We start from the raw sequence: 16618 nt of genomic DNA, 5'->3' as shown, positions 1-16618 counted from the left end.
CCCCGCCGAGGAACCGCGGGCCCCATCCGGGCCCATTCGGTGTCCCTCGCGGGTGAGCAGAACGCTGAAACCCTCGTCCCTCCTCCTCGAGTGTGAAAGCGGCGGTCGTAGCAAACGAATACACAGTGGAATTTCTTTTCTCACTTCTCACCGTAAGCTCTCAACTTCCCCCAAAAATGCCGGCTTTATTTCTAGGGTTTGTGTTCTTGATCTCTCTTCTTCGATCTCATCAGTCACTCGCGATCGCAGGAGGTCAGCAGCTTTGCTCTCATCAAAATTTTTTTTTTTTTTGAATCCAAGGTTCATCCTTCATTGGTATCTTAATTTTATCTGCAGATTGCCCCTTAGATTTTAGTTGGTCGAATTTTACCCTACCAGCATCTACATGTTCAAATCCGAACGAAAGAGGACAATGCTGCCGCTATATCAACGCGCTCGTTGCTATTTCTGTTTCTAATTACGCAAATGCCACCGGCAAGCTCGGAGTTCCACCAGCGTTTTCAGACGATTGCTTGAATTCTATATCGAAAACCTTTACTTCATATGGGATTCCTGCTAGTGCCATTACGTTTTGTGGGCTGGGTCCTAAAATTAGAGTTAACTATCAGTGTGAGGGGAGAGAGACTGTGTTGGAAATGATGCAGTCGCCGAACTTTCTTGATGTTAGGAAGAGTTGTGAGATGTCGCTTTCGGTGGAGAGTAGTTGTAGGACTTGCTTGAACTCGGGGATTGAGTATCTTCATCGGCTTATAGGAGGGGATGATAATGTTACATTGAGTGTTTGTAGGAATGCTGTTTTTGTCGTTCTTGCGAATCAAGGTGGTGAGTCGTCTGCTGTTGATATGGCTGGCTGCTTCTTTGGTGTCAAAGGGCTCGGTGTTGCCTCAGGTTCGTGTATTTCGAGATTTAGTTGCTTATATCAGTTTCTAACTACTATATTTATGACATATTACGGAAATGATTAGCTACTAATTTCTTGTGCATTGGTAGTGTATAATGAGACAACAAAAAAAATCAATTTCTAAGTATGTTGAAGAGTTTTTAGTTGATAAGGTTTGTGAATGTTGATGTGGATGTGGATGTTGGATAAAAAAAGAATATATGATGGGATGAGTCTCATGTAGGTAGTGAAGAAGAATGAAATGTGGGTTCAAAACTTCATAGGGGGTTTCTTTTCTGGGTTCAACCGCTCAAGTTGGTTCCACGACCGTTTTATCTGGTCCGTCTTGGCAATCTCCTAATTGGGCCTCAATGAGCTGCGTACCAAATATTATATCTGAAAAAGAAATAGTTCACGTGCTGGCACGCTCGCATAGTCACATGTACAAGCACAATGCATATTATTTAGCTAAGAGTTATCAAGAAGAGTAAGAGTACAACAATGCACAAATTGTTAAAATGGCAGCAATACCGTGGTTCCAACTTCCAATTGTGTTGTATTAGTAATATCTATGATTTGCATATTAGAATAACCAACCACTTTTTAGAAGTAATAGTCTCAAATAAACACCTAAGCTAACACAAAAGTAAAAAATTATGGATAGATAATTGTCCCAACAAGTCAAATCATTTCAAACAATTATTCTATTTCAATTTCACCACGCACCACTTGATATGCCATGTTACTTATGATTTTTTCACTTACAATCCCAATTTGTATTCACTCTCAGATCAAATGAATACATGAATGCAATTGATACTTATATCATTTCTATTTTCCATTTGGCTTTAAGACAAAACCCAGGCTGTAAAATTCTCAATATTTGTTTATATGCTGTTCCTTATGTTCTTTTTCTACTCCAGAGCCATCTTCCACATCATTGGTGCCTGCAGCTTCTCCGGGTCAAGCTTCGCTGAGCCCTCCCTTTGTTCAAGATCCTGCTCAGAACCTAACTGCTATGTCACTGAAGAAACACCACAAAGTGTACCACTTAAAGTTGCTTCTTGGAATTAGTACTGCAGTTCTGGGAATAGCTATTCTAATGCTGCTGATTTTAGTAATACTAATTCGCAAGAAAGCTAAGGAATTCAGGAAAGAAGATACTATTAATGATACATCCTGGAATGCCCTTCCACCTCCTCAAGCCCGGAAATTTCAAGATGGTAGTTGTGCTTGGCCTTTTCTTTGCATACTTTTATGTCTTCAAAATTATTGCCAGAAGCCGTCACACATGCACCGAATAATCGAATGGCATTGACTGCTTGGTGGACCTGTTACTAACAAATATATATTTGTAGGGTCCTCTTGCTTATATACCAAGTGTAGGATCGTGACCCTTAAGAAAAGAGTGCGCTCTTATAAAGAGTAAATCTGCGGAAGCTTTACACTTAAAACACTAGAGGGTGAGTTTGCAAGATGTGTTATAAATTGCAAGAAAGAATGACAACAATCTCAGAAAATGAACATCACAAACACAAGCCTGTATACTGGTTCCACCTTCCCGGTGTACATCTAGTCCCCAAGCAAATCTTGCTTAAGATTTCCACTATAATTTTGAAACCTTACAAAATCAAAAGCAAATCTGACCAATTTGTAAGACCATGCAAATTGCAAACCCAATTGACAACACAATGCCAATTGTAAACCGACCTCTAGACCAAGAGATCAACCCCTCTCATAAATCGAGAGAACCTTCCTTTGAAGCAAGTACAAATCCAATCCTATAAGCCTTGAATGTGTTGTGAACGTGTTCCCGGTGTACATCTAGTCCCCAAGCAAATCTTGCTTAAGATTTCCACTATAATTTTGAAACCTTACAAAATCAAAAGCAAATCTGACCAATTTGTAAGACCATGCAAATTGCAAACCCAATTGACAACACAATGCCAATTGTAAACCGACCTCTAGACCAAGAGATCAACCCCTCTCATAAATCGAGAGAACCTTCCTTTGAAGCAAGTACAAATCCAATCCTATAAGCCTTGAATGTGTTGTGAACGTGTTTCTCACTGTGGCTATATGTTTCACTTTCTGAAATTTGCCTAAACACTTAGTAGGAAATGATCAAGAACATAGGTTTTTTCAGAAAACAGTTTTTCTCAATACTTAGGCTAAAAAACAGAATGTTTGGCCTCTTGAATGTGCACAAAGTTTTATCTTTTGAGTGCAAATCTTGTTGTTTTGTTTACTGACGTTTACCCTATTTACAGCCTCTGAAAAGTCATATTTTTAAACCAAAATAACATCTCAAAACGGCTATAAATAGTCATATATTCAAAACCTGTAACAGTCAGAAAACTGCCTTTGTAGTCGACTACAACTCTTAGTAGTCGACTACTCTAAGTTCAAACACACTCTGTATAGTTATATAATTCCTTAGTAGTCGACTATTTTGTCTATTTGTCGACTATTCTGTAATTGACAGAAAGTCTGAAATTCTGATTCAACTCTTATTAGTCGACTATAATGTCTAGTAGTCGACTAGTCTGTAATAACACAGAAACTGATATTCTGTCTATGTCTTTTGTAGTCGACTATTCATGCTATTAGTCGACTATTAAGGGGTAGATATGAGCTATATGATATGTTTTAAATCTCACTCAATATCTATTAAATCTAATGGTTAACATAGGGGTTTTCTATAGTTAACTAACACACTAAGTATGTGTTAGTGTGTTCTAACATTATGTGTGTGCATGTGTGTGAGTGAAAGCTTGTACACATTTCTAAGCAAAGAAAATGTAAAATTACATTTTGACAATAAAGTATATCTTCTTCTTTGCTTCATTTTGCCTTGAACTCATCCTATGTCTTGAGTATCTCTTTGAATATCATTGGTGATTTAGCTCTGATACTGCAAAACAAATGTTAACACATAATACACACAACGTATAATATTTGTTATCATCAAAACGAACTAATCTTGGGTCAAGATTCCTAACAATATTCCCAGCAAACTGAGATTTAGAACTTTGAAAAATACACATCCTGAAAAAACCAAAATGGTCCTTGCTTATAGAAGAATAAAATTCCTGCTAGAAATAGGTAACATCAGTGAATAGAAGTAAACATTTGTGAAGGACGGAAGGAGATCAATGAGTTGTTCTCTGAGTTTTTCATTTCCTTCATGCTTGTTGAAGCTGTTCTTCTAAACTCGGTAGTATTCTTCTTGAATTGATGATCTTAGAAGTATGTTCTGATTCTGAAATGAAATTTATATTTCCCTATTGGATAGATCATACAAGCATGGTTTGAAGAGTCCATGGTTTTTTCTGATACTGGTCTTTTCTGATACATGATTTGGGCAGATTTCCTGGTTGAGGGTTATGAGCTGCTTTTAACCCATCCAGAGCTCTTTTAATCATCCTGAAGTTTTATTTCCAAATTGTGTAACAGACTGTTTTGCAGGTGCACCATATACTTTCCAAAGATTCAGCTACAAGGAGACGAAGAAAGCTACTGGAAATTTCAGTACTTTCATAGGAAAAGGAGGTTTTGGAACCGTCTTCAAGGCACAGTTTGATGATGGTTCTATAGCTGCTGTAAAGAGGATGGATAAAGTCTCAAAGCAAGGTGAGGAAGACTTCTGCAGAGAGATGGAACTCCTAGCTAGACTTCACCATCGCCATCTTGTTTCTCTCAGAGGATTCTGTATCGAGAAAAATGAGAGGTACTTTTCTCATTTATGTTTGTATTTCTTGAAATGATTTTAATAGCCTCACAACGAACTTATTTGTATACTTCTACGTATTCAGATTTCTGGTGTACGAGTACATGGAAAATGGAAGCCTCAAAGATCATCTGCACTGTAAGTTTTCCACTTATATTATTATTATTCTTTTGCCATTTTGCACCTAGATGTACCAAACTGGTTAATGGAGGTACTTCTTGCAATTGTACAGCACCAGGGAGAAAACCATTGAGCTGGCAGGCTAGATTACAAGTCGCCATCGACGTGGCAAATGCTCTGGTAATGTCTTAAGACTCTTTAACATTACTGAGTAAAAATGTCCGCAGGAACTGTACAATCTGTATATTTCGTATAAATTGAAGGGTTATCCTGTTAATTTGGAACTCGAAATGAAATCCTGGTTCATGTTAATGTCTTTTTATTCAACCTTATTTGTTTTTGTTTTTTTTTTTTGCATTGGTTTTCATTTTTTCCATTTATTGTACTTCCCTGTAGTGGCTTGGGCAAAATCATCTCAATAGTTAAATTTCCCAGAACAAAAGGATGTTGGTTTTTGTAACACACACTTGTGCATGGGCGAAATTCAGATTATGATACATAAAACACCATTGTGCTTTCCTGGTATCTCTGAGTGACGGGTAACTGAAGTATTTACCAATTTTTTCGTTGCTCAGTCAAAGAGCACACAACTGACCCACAACTCACTTCAATTCTTCAGGGTACATTGTCAAAGCTCTGATAAACTTTCTTGTTGCAATCTGAACTTCAGCAATTAACATTACACAAACACAAATCACTATTGTATATTTCTATTCTGTCTTATTTTGATGGCCATTGGCCACTATGGTTCAATTTTGAGAATTGGAGTGTTGGATGAGATCTTATGTTGACAAGCTCTTGCGAAACTGAAATATCTTCAATTGCAGGAATACCTCCATTTCTATTGTAATCCTCCCCTCTGCCACAGAGACATAAAGTCCAGTAATATTCTTTTGGATGAGAATTTTGTTGCTAAGGTACATTGTTTCATTAATTGCTGGTATAGCATTTATCTGTGTCATTATCCTTTTAATTGATGGATACTTGTTCAAAAATAGGTTGCTGATTTTGGCCTTGCACATGCTTCCAGAAGTGGGGCAATAAGTTTTGAACCAGTGAGCACAGATATTCGGGGAACTCCAGGTACGTAATTTTATAAGTGGGATACTAACTTCGTGGCTGGTACATTTTGGTTAAGTACTATGTTTTCCGCTTGAATACTTTACATGAGATCCAGTTGTCCCATGAAATTCATATTTGTGGTACATTTAAGATTGAACGCTGCAATTTAACTTCTCTTCAGCTGAAGACAATTTAGCATAAATCAACAGATAATGTGAAATTAACGTTCAATTGAAGTAATTATTTTGTAGGATGCCTATCAATATCAATATGTATAATTTAATTTGGCGAATGCACAAACTTATGATGTGAAGAATGGCCAATATAACTCATGCCCTTCAATTTTTTATCCTGAATTTTTGCTGCAAAATATCATGGTAGTATTGTAAATTGAAGTCAGTGGAGTCTCTTTAAATCATTACTCAAGACTGTCATCCTCATCTTCTATGCCTTATTTTAGTTTTTTGAAAAAAAAAGGAAAAAAAAGCAAAAGCGATGTTATATTGTTATTGCATTATGAAGCGATTAATTTTGTTGCGTGCAAAGTCCATGCTTGGAAACATATTTAACCACTGTTTTCTTTCCAATATTTTCAATATTTCCAATATGGAACAAATTCTCAGTCTCATGCATTTTCCTTTCCAAATTCACCAGGTTGTCAAATGTGACAATACTTATGCTCCACTTTGAGCTCTAACCTATGCCAACAAGTCTAGAAGCAACACAATAACCCATACCCAGGTCGTTCGAACTCCGGCTTTGATACAACTTGTTGGTTGTAAAAATCTATGAACAAAGTTTCGTTAGGTTGATTTTCTTGGAGCCATTAACTCAAAAGAGGTAAGGATTAACCCTGTTGATTCAAGAGACCAAAGGACTTAATTAAAGACATAGATGTCTTATCCTAGCACTGTAGCACATAACCACATGATCTTTTTTATATGGGTTAATTTAACAGAACCCCCTGAACTTTTGGGGAGTTGCACATAACCCCCTTGAACTTTGTTTATCTCACATAACCCCTTTGAACTATGGGGTGTCTCACAAAACCCCCCTGAACTTTATCTTATCTCACATAACCCTCCTTCATGCAATTTATAAATAATTAAAATATTAGGGGAATTATGTGAGATGAACATAGTTCAGGACGTTATGTGCAACACCCCCCAAAGTTTAGGGGGGTTTTGTGAAATTAACTCTTTTTATATCAAATTCACTAGGAACCGTTGATTATGAGATGCTTCCAAGACGCAACAAATTTGGAAAAACACACGTGGTGAAGTCATGAAGAAAACCAAGAGTTATCATATGCAATCATCTCTTACATGATATAATGAAGCACACACTCTTCATTTATGACCTTACCGTAATAACCTTATTTCAAAAATCCTCATGTATGAAAACCGACCATCCAGTCCTAACATATTAAGACAAGCTGTTAAAAATAGTAGAATAGTGCTTAAGATGGATTTTGCATTTTCTCTAGTCTGGTCCAACCAACTAAAATCAGTCATCATGAAAGTTTCAAGTCAATTCTAATGCTTGCAGGGTACATGGATCCTGAATACGTGGTAACTCAAGAGCTAACAGAAAAGAGTGACATATACAGCTACGGCGTGTTATTACTTGAACTCTTAACAGGAAGGAGAGCTATACAAGATAACAGAAACATAGTTGAATGGTCCCAGAAGTTCATCGCGTCAGAGTCTAGACTACCAGAACTAGTTGATCCTAGAATCGGCGAATCATTTGAAATGGAACAGCTCCAGATGCTAGTAGGAATCATACAGTGGTGCACTCAAAGAGAAGGGCGATCAAGGCCATCAATCAAGCAAATTCTCAGGGTTTTGTCAGAGAGTTTAGATCCCATTAATGACGATGGCCAATGCAGTGGTTTGGGGGAGATCAGTAGCAGATTTATGGCACGCCGTAGTGAAGTTATTCCTAATAGTGGAGATACAAGATGTCTTATGTCTTCTTCAAGTACTTCGAGATCTTATTGTAGTCGGAGCGTTTTGCTTGAGACTGGTTCGCCTCAATCGCCTCCTGGAACTTTCTCTGTTTGAGTTTTGTTTGGTGTTCTTATGGGTAGGGTTTTAGTTAAAAGTATTCTTTACAATCTGGCAATTTTTTTGATACGTAGGTGCGGAAGCTAAAGTGGCTTCTGGTTTTGTCTTGATTGTGATTATGCCAGATTTTTGTCTCTGTTTGTGGTCAAGATGTTTTTATTTTTAGTTATATTTTTATTATCATATTAAATTATTCTAGCGAGTGACCAAATATTTTGATAAAAAGAAGAGAAAAATATATGCCTTATAAATTTAAATTTGAAGGATCAAAATTTTTAATATAAAATAATTTGACAAAATAAAAATATTTTTAATTTATATTATCCAAAATTTTATTACTAAGATGATATTAATTATCAAACAAGGTAATATTCTTTACAACATAAGAAAATAGCTCTTATTTATACTATTATTAATAATTATAATTATGTACAATAATGTATTAAGTGAATAACTTTTACTTATATAATTATTAATTATTTATAATAAATTATCATATATTCACGAATTTTGTTATCATTATAAATTATTAATATATTCTAGTGAGACCAAATAATTTGAGAAAAATAAAGAGGTGCATAGTTAATGAGAGGTTATGGATCATTAGTTTTATAAATAATGGTATAATTTTGAGTTATAATAATTTGAGAGGGTAAAAAAGGAAAATCAAAAGTTTTAATATGGGTATTTTCTTTTATAAGTAGTATAGATTTTTTTTTTTATTTTCTAATGATAGCAGCAGTAGAGTGATCAATTTTCTCTAATCTTTGTGTAATGTTCCGAATATATAATTTTTGTTGTAACCTCGTGAATACAAAATTCATGGCCTTTTGCTGCTGTCTGATTTGAAATATGTTTCGACAACTGAATGCTGAATTTTGTATCATACTGATGTTTTGGGTTTGTGCAAGTTGTGAAGAAGATGGACGGTCTCAATGTGACACAGCCATAGCAAGGTGTGATTAAAGTGAAAGTATCCTGCACAGGAATAAATATAATTGCTTATGTTATTACATTTTCAAACAAGGAAAACTACAAAAAATATCCATCTATATGCTGATTTGCAGAATGATAATACATTTAATGAATGCAGCAAAAACTCTCTACCTATTTTAATTTATGAATAAATATGTTTGATTATGTAACAAAGCGTATGCCCAAGCACCCAACACTTTAGTGCGCGTGAGTCTCTAACATTTTCAACCGTACCAATTTGTCATGGAAGTCCTTTCATAATTGCTTTATATCCAATTGACCACTGCTCTCTATAATTGATCAATCTGTCTTTTATTTCAACCACTTTGCTTTTTCTTTCTCTCTCTTTCTTTTTCTAGTGGTGAGGGGGATAAAACCCCACTTCCTCGCCCAAAAAATTTATTGCTATCATGCTTCAAACTGTTGATTTTTTTTCACAAGCGTATATGCTTTCGGTTGCTCTCCCCCAAGTTTCGCTTACTTGCTTTTAATTCTTGAACCGCATCATTGTCTGTCTGACCATCACAAAGCATTATATGAAAAGAAATAGAAATGTTAGGGGCACACCCCACCTAAAACCACACCTCCCCCTCTCATTCGCTACAGTACTCCAGGCCCCACATGAGTTTTTAAAATTTAAAAACTCATGTGGGGCCCGGAGTACTGTAGCGAATGAGAGGGGAGGTGTGGTTGGAGGTGTGGTTTGGGGTGTGCCCCTAACACCACTCGAAAAGAAATTCATTCTATTAAATTATCAAATGCATACCAATTATTGTCCAAGATTGGTTACTTAAATTTGCCTCAACATATACGGTGTAACGATAATCTCATGTGATTAAAAAAAAATGATAGGGCCTAACTAAGAGTATTTAATCAGAGGAGGGGGGGAAAAAAGCCTCAATCCGTCAATCATGGAAGAAAAGCCTTCAAACATATGAAATATAGAATTGCCTTTAGTTTGACCGAAAATTGCCTAACTTAAAAAATCTTCAAACGCGCAACGTTGCTTCTCTCTTGATTGATCTTAATGCTAACGTCAATAGTATGGGTCAATTCTAACAAGTTGCTTTCAAACTTGATCAGCTCATAAGAGCATCTGCAACAGCTTCCCTATTTTATTGGTATTTTCACTTTTGAAGAATTTTGGGCTTTTTTTTTTGTCCAACAGATTCCCCATCACATTTCCCAAAATAAGGATGAAGGAGAAAAAAAAAGGGGAGTGTTCCCCAAATCTGCAGCATTCTTCAAATTTTTGGGGAGAACTTTGTTATAAATATTTCACGTTCTTCAAGTGTCCAACTACTTAAGAAACGACTCGACACTATAAAATGAGGGGGCAAAAAACAAAAAGTTCATGTCTAAATCTTTATTGTTAAAGTTCATGTCAGACACTATAAAATGAGGGGGCAAAAAACAAAAAGTTCATGTCTAAATCTTTATTGTTAAAGTTCATGTCAAAGATGTAGAATATTTTTATTATTGTAATAAATACAGGATTCTTCAAAATTGGGAAGCTGTTGGAGTTGGAGCAAAAATAATTTAGAGAATATGACTTTTGTTTCCCCATTTTGGAGAATTTTTTTGGGGAAGCTGTTGGAGATGCTCTAATATATCTAGCAATCATCACAACTGCTTGACAAACTCAACAAAAACAAGCAATCATGGCACCAAATAAGATTAATTAAGTTAGGGTTTATTTAATGCTCTTATGAGAACAAATTCCATGATATTTATTTCTTAGTTTTCTATAATCGATCGTAAACTTAGCCGTATGCCGTACGGATATCTTTAAAAACAACAATCGATTTATTCTCCGATGCGTGCGTATCTTTTTATCTTTGAATGAATCCATGTCCATGACAAAGTTTCAAAGTCCGCTCTCGTCTCTTTTGAATGTTTCCACCTTTGGTTACTTAAAACCAGAAGAAGAAAATGTTTGCACACACAAGGCAACCCCATTTGTCTACAATTACATGCTACGATTCTTTTATATCTCTCTTATTGGTACGAAACTTATTCTAGAATAATATCAATCCTTGACTTTTGCCATCATTTTAGTATACATCCACATAGCCTAATGCTTAGTTTATTAATTTGTGTGTGTGTTCATGACATCAAGCATTGCAAGAGATAATGAAAGAAAAAAGATGCACTTATTTTTTCGCTATTGATATGTAGTTTGAAGTGATTTGGATTATCCATAAGATTAATAAAATTTCTTAGAAACTAAAATATAGAAGAATCACTTGAGTATCTTGTTGATTGGAACAAAGAGGTCCAGAGTAAAATTGATACAATTATTGGAAGAGGTGGTCCCATGTTTTCACAATTAAAGGCCAGAAAATAACAGTTAACCATCCAACTATATATTACTGTAATTAAAACAATCATGTGAACAATGCTATATTCTTTATTCCTGACTAAACTTTCAGCAAAGGGTGATGACATTGTTCACTTTACTTGAGAGTATGTTGGCTGGCTTATTCAATGAAACCTTGGGATATAATTGGAATTTTGAGTTTAAATGAATTGGACTGTTTCCAAAGGCAGCTGGGGGGCAATTACACCTAGCAAATTTGGATCCAGAGCCTGAAGTTTTGTGCTAGATTAATTGTTTACCCTTTACCCTCAGGCCCGAATTGTGAATAATGGGATTGATGTTTGAAAATTTACATTCTTGAAGAGAAGAAGAATGATTCTTCGCAACAAAAACCAACAATGACAGGCCTATAACACAAATATTTGGACTTGGGAGTTACAACTATTAGTTCCATTTAAATTGCTTCAATTCATAATTATGATATTATTCCCAATCTTCCTCCTCATTGACTATGATCCTATCACTACTCCATGCTGGAACAAAATCTATACCAGCGTGTAGCATGACAAACTACATAGAATCAACCTCTAAAAAGGAACAAAAGGCAGCACCAAAATCTTGAGTTAAATAAATCATCAGGTTTGTTCTTGGTCCTGAATGCAAGGAATAGGAGTCCAATAATTCTCCTGACAGTTTGATACGCTCTTACGACACCAAAATCATATACTATGCAACCAACGCATAAATTTCCACTCTTCAAAATTCTACCCTCCATATATTTTAACTTATCTAGGTAAAGACACCAAAATTCTCTCTGATTTGGTTCTAATAAACAATAAAGACGTGGTTGTTTTGTAGAAACATGCATGTTTCCATCTCCACCACAAGGGTTCATATCAATTAGGCCCCCATTCCTTAGCTTGACTTATAGCTATTAGCTAGCATAGAGTGGACAAATTAACCATCCAACTAGAGGAAAGAAGCCCATGACCCCCATTATATCCTCCTCTCAAACTTTTCATCTATATATGTGAGAGAGATGTTAGCTCCAATCCCCACACCAAGAGAACAATGACAAATCTTCCCTCCATTTTACTTCTCTTCATCATAATAGCTCACGCACCCTTTCTTCATGGATCTACGTCGAGAGACTACGCAACCTACATTGTTCATATGGACTTATCGGTCATGCCACAGGCGTTCGCCAACCATGATGGCTGGGCCACTCTTGACTCCATCGACGCTGTCCCTGGCCTTGTATACGTCTATAACGACGCCCTTCATGGATTCAGCGCTCGTCTCTCACAATCTCAGCTCGAACGACTGAAGAAGTCGCATGGTTACTTGTCGTGTTATCGCGATTTACAAGTCAAGAAGGACACAACACACACCTCTAAGTTCCTGGGCCTGAATGCAGACTCGGGGATTTGGCCCGTGTCTAATTACGGCGAGAACGCCATTGTTGGTGTGATCGACACTGGGGTCTGGCCCGAGAGCGCTAGCTATCGAGATGATGGCATGAGCCCAGTACCATCGAGATGGAAGGGTAAGTGCGAGAAAGGCACTCAGTTCGTTTCCTCGATGTGCAACAGAAAACTGATCGGTGCTCGTAGCTTCAAAAAGGGTCTCATAGCCAACAACCCAAATGTCACCATCACAATGAACTCGCCGCGTGACACAGATGGTCATGGGACCCACACGTCTTCGACTGCGGCGGGGAACTATGTGTCGATGTGTCGGGTGCGTCCTTCTTCGGGTACGGACCCGGAATATCTCACGGCGTCGCGCCCCGAGCCAGAGTTGCCATGTACAAAGTTCTGTGGGAGGAGGGGGCTTTTGCCTCAGACATCGTTGCAGGCATTGATTCTGCGATATCTGATGGCGTAGACGTAATTTCGATATCTCTCGGCATGGACGGACTCCCTTTGTATCGTGATCCCGTCGCGATAGCAACATTCGCGGCGATGGAGAAGGGGATTTTTGTGGCAACTTCATCAGGTAACGAAGGCCCGTATTTAGGGCTATTGCATAACGGGTCACCGTGGGTTCTAACGGTCGGGGCGAGCACCGTGGATCGTACATTTTCAGGCATACTCGACCTCGGCGATGGCACTTCCATTGTCGGGCAGTCAATTTATGTCGGAGGCCCGAGAATTTTAAAAAACTTGACCCTTGTGTATCTAGGGTCATGCACTGATAAATCCTCACTACAGAAGGCTAGCCACAAGATTGTAGTGTGTGATGACAGAGAATCACTTGAAGTTGTTACTGACAGTGTTAAATCAGCCAAAGTGGCTGCTGGGATCTTCATATCAAAGGACCCTTTCTTAGAGTACTATGTTAGGTTCACAAGACCAGGTGCTATCATAAGCCCTGAAGCTGGGTTATCCATTTTGAAGTATGTGAACCGGAGCTCGAACCCGAAAGCTACTTTGAGGTTTCAAGAAACCATCCTGGGCTCAAAACCTGCACCAGTTGTGGCTACTTATACATCCAGAGGTCCATCAGGAAGCTGCCCTAATGTTCTAAAGCCAGATATCGTAGCTCCAGGTTCACTGATTCTAGCATCTTGGTCACTAAATGTATCAGTAGGAGTCGACGCTGAATCGAAAGTACTGTATGATTCTTTCAACATAATTTCAGGTTCGTCTATGTCATGTCCTCACGCTGCTGGGGTCAGTGCGCTACTGAAAAGCGTGCATCGAGACTGGAGTCCAGCAGCTATTCGATCCGCGATGATGACAACGGCCAATTCTTTGGACAACACATTAAAGCCAATTACTGATATGGGGAATAAAAATAGGCCTGCGACGCCACTAGCTATGGGCTCGGGACATGTTGAACCTAACAAGGCACTTGACCCTGGACTCATTTATGATGCAGGGCCTAAAGACTACTTGAGGCTCTTATGTGCCATGAACTTCACCAAGGAGCAAGTAGTTATGGTCGCTAGATCCTCCTCTTTCGATTGTTCTGGTGCGTCTTTGGACCTTAACTACCCTTCGTTCATCGCATTTTTCAATGCGTCCGAGTGTTTAGAAGAACAGTGACTAACGTAGGTTCGATCACAACCTACAATGCTAAGGTGGAGACGGTGAGGGGGTTCTCTGTGAATGTCGAGCCAAAAACATTGGTGTTCAAGAAGAAGTACGAGAAGCAAAGCTTCACTCTAACTCTTGAAGGCCACATGGGAGTGAAACAAGACGAGGTGGCTCACGGCTCATTGAGTTGGGTGGATGAGCAAGGGAAGTACGTAGTTAGGAGTCCAATTGTTGCGACATCTTTCACCTCGTAGAGTTTGTAAATGAGTAAATGTAATAAGAAGTTAGCATTGTTATATCGTACTGCACATTTTCTACAAATGAATCATGCCTGTGCTTTTTAAATAATAACAGAACTAATGATGGGAAAAAAACAAAGTTAGCATGCACCAAGCTGACCAATGTTGGATAGAGACCGGCCGTGATGTGCCAGGGGACCTAACCCAGCACTTTTTTTTAAAAAAATTGGTGTATCCACAGTTGGCAGGAAAATGACCTATGTTGGAATGTCTGTTACATTTAAATAAAGGAAGAGTCATCTTAAGATAGCGTTTCAGCGTGGAATCGGAAAGCGAAACTTCACTCAATAGTCCATGCAAAAGAGAAGTGCACTTCACAAAGTTCTTGATTGAAATACATATTTCAAAGATTATTTCCACAATTAGATAAACAATGAGGCGTGATAGAAATACATCCTTGCTTCCGTTCAATATTTGGGGAAAATGCTTCTACCTTCCTTAGATTTTTCAACCATACGCCCCACTCCAAGTTGAGTAGTCTTGAAGGTGGAAATTTTTCTATCTTTTTCTAAAAGAATTTCCTCCATCCCCATTATCTCATATTACTTTTAAAAATATTAATACTAGTGGGAGAATTCCAACTTTAATTAATCAACTTTAAGTTGGGACATTATCTATAAAGGTGAAAGCATTTTCTGCTATTCTTCTTAAAATTAATACAGGAAGCATATCTAGCAAGACATAATAGTGTTAGTATTGATTTATTGCATTATTTTATGAAGAACCTGATAGAAATTGATAACAATTATTTTCCGTACTGGTTAAGTTCTCTAATTATTGTCCTTTGATATTACATATGTCAACCATGACAAAAATACTGTACACAAATTGGCATTATATAAGAAAAGGATAGCGTGCCTTTGATCTAGTGATATATATGGATTGTATACATAATAGTGTTAGTATTGATTTATTGGCTTGAATCCTCAAGGATCCACCTCTAGATTCAATAAGAAGAAAAACATAACTTTGAGATCCAGACCGAAACCTGTAATGTATCAACATGAAGGCAGTACTGAAATCTGGTTATTGGGTTAATCATCTCCCATTGGCTATCACCATCCATAAGACGAATCCATATGAGTACACATTAAGTGTACTAGTTCTGCAGTCAAAGAAATACATTACGTATGGAAAAAGGAAAGCTTATATGTGTACGCAATAAAAATTGTCTTAATTCCTAGCAAAGAAGTTCAAAACGGACAAAAATGTTAATATCTCTCAAACCGTAAGGAATTTGGCGAAACGAACAGGAGCAAACCAAACCCTTTGGGGTTTGTTTGGTCGACGCCGTCTCGTCGAGATAGTCGATTTTCATATATAATTCATCCAATTCCTACTTACGGTTTGAAAGTTATGACTCGTTCTTCGCATCATGTTCTGAAGTCCGCCTATAAGACTGGACTTCGTTTGAACATTGAAGTTCGCCTGCAATGCTAAGTTCGTCTGACAACTTAGCTCGCCTGAACTGATTGAAGCTCGCATGACAGCTTCGCCTACGAGGTTCGCCATGCAGCGAAGCTCGACATCAGAAGACGAGGTTTGCCATGCAGCGAGGCTCGACATCAAAAGACGAGGTTCGCCACGCAGCGAAGCTCGACATTAAAAGACGAGGTTCGCTGCGTCGCGAAGCTCGACATCAAAGTTCATCACTGTGGACAAAGCTACTCTGGAAGATTAAGCTGGTCATTGAAGACAATGTTTGAAGCTCATCATTAGAAACGAGGTTCGAAGCTCATCATTGGAAACGAGGTTCGAAACTTGTCATTGGAGACAATGTTCGAATCTCGTCATTGGATACGAGGTTTGGAACTCAACACCAGACGTAAAGCTCATTAGTGAAGATGTGATTCGTCAAAAGGAAATTCACAAGACTTGCTATGTAGTTGGACTCAGCTATCGAAGACGATGTTCGTTAGTGAATACGAAGCTCGTCAGACGGCGTCAGTGAAGACAGAATTTGTTATACTGCAAAGTTTACCTTGTAAGACGAACCTCGCTACGTATCGGGGCTCGTTCAACTTGATAAACCCTGTTTCAATTAAAGACGAGGCTCGTCATCCACATGAGATTTAGCTGTAACGGCTTCGAAGAGTCAGCCACGTGGGCTAATCTTCGGGAA

The 16618-nt window shown here is 37.9% G+C and overlaps 2 protein-coding genes across 2 annotated transcripts; both read left to right on the top strand.

The window, feature by feature from the left end:
- LOC109836547 (probable receptor-like protein kinase At1g49730) lies at positions 7-7969 on the top strand. Its single transcript, XM_020404469.1, has 9 exons — positions 7-252; positions 337-888; positions 1804-2103; positions 4349-4610; positions 4696-4748; positions 4843-4910; positions 5558-5647; positions 5729-5813; positions 7341-7969. Exons 1-9 carry the CDS (start codon positions 177-179, stop codon positions 7856-7858), a joined length of 2004 nt encoding a protein of 667 aa, XP_020260058.1. The 5' UTR covers positions 7-176; the 3' UTR covers positions 7859-7969.
- Positions 12108-14522, top strand: LOC109836546 (subtilisin-like protease SBT1.9). Its single transcript, XM_020404468.1, is given in 3 exon segments — positions 12108-12884; positions 12887-14180; positions 14183-14522. Coding segments are annotated over 3 exon segments (2220 nt in total). The 5' UTR covers positions 12108-12227; the 3' UTR covers positions 14452-14522.

The sequence above is a fragment of the Asparagus officinalis genome, chromosome 4 (assembly GCF_001876935.1).
Source record: "Asparagus officinalis chromosome 4, Aspof.V1, whole genome shotgun sequence".
Lineage (NCBI taxonomy): Eukaryota > Viridiplantae > Streptophyta > Magnoliopsida > Asparagales > Asparagaceae > Asparagus > Asparagus officinalis.
Note: the sequence above shows the minus strand (reverse complement) of the source record. Positions and strands in the feature narration are given on the sequence as shown.

Coding starts and splice junctions, on each gene's coding strand:
- LOC109836547 (XM_020404469.1), top strand. CDS start 177: ATGCCGGCTTTATTTCTAGGGTTTGTGTTCTTGATCTCTCTTCTTCGA. Junction 253..336: donor GTCACTCGCGATCGCAGGAG/GTCAGCAGCTTT, acceptor TTTTATCTGCAG/ATTGCCCCTTAGATTTTAGT. Junction 4,911..5,557: donor TCGACGTGGCAAATGCTCTG/GTAATGTCTTAA, acceptor CTTCAATTGCAG/GAATACCTCCATTTCTATTG.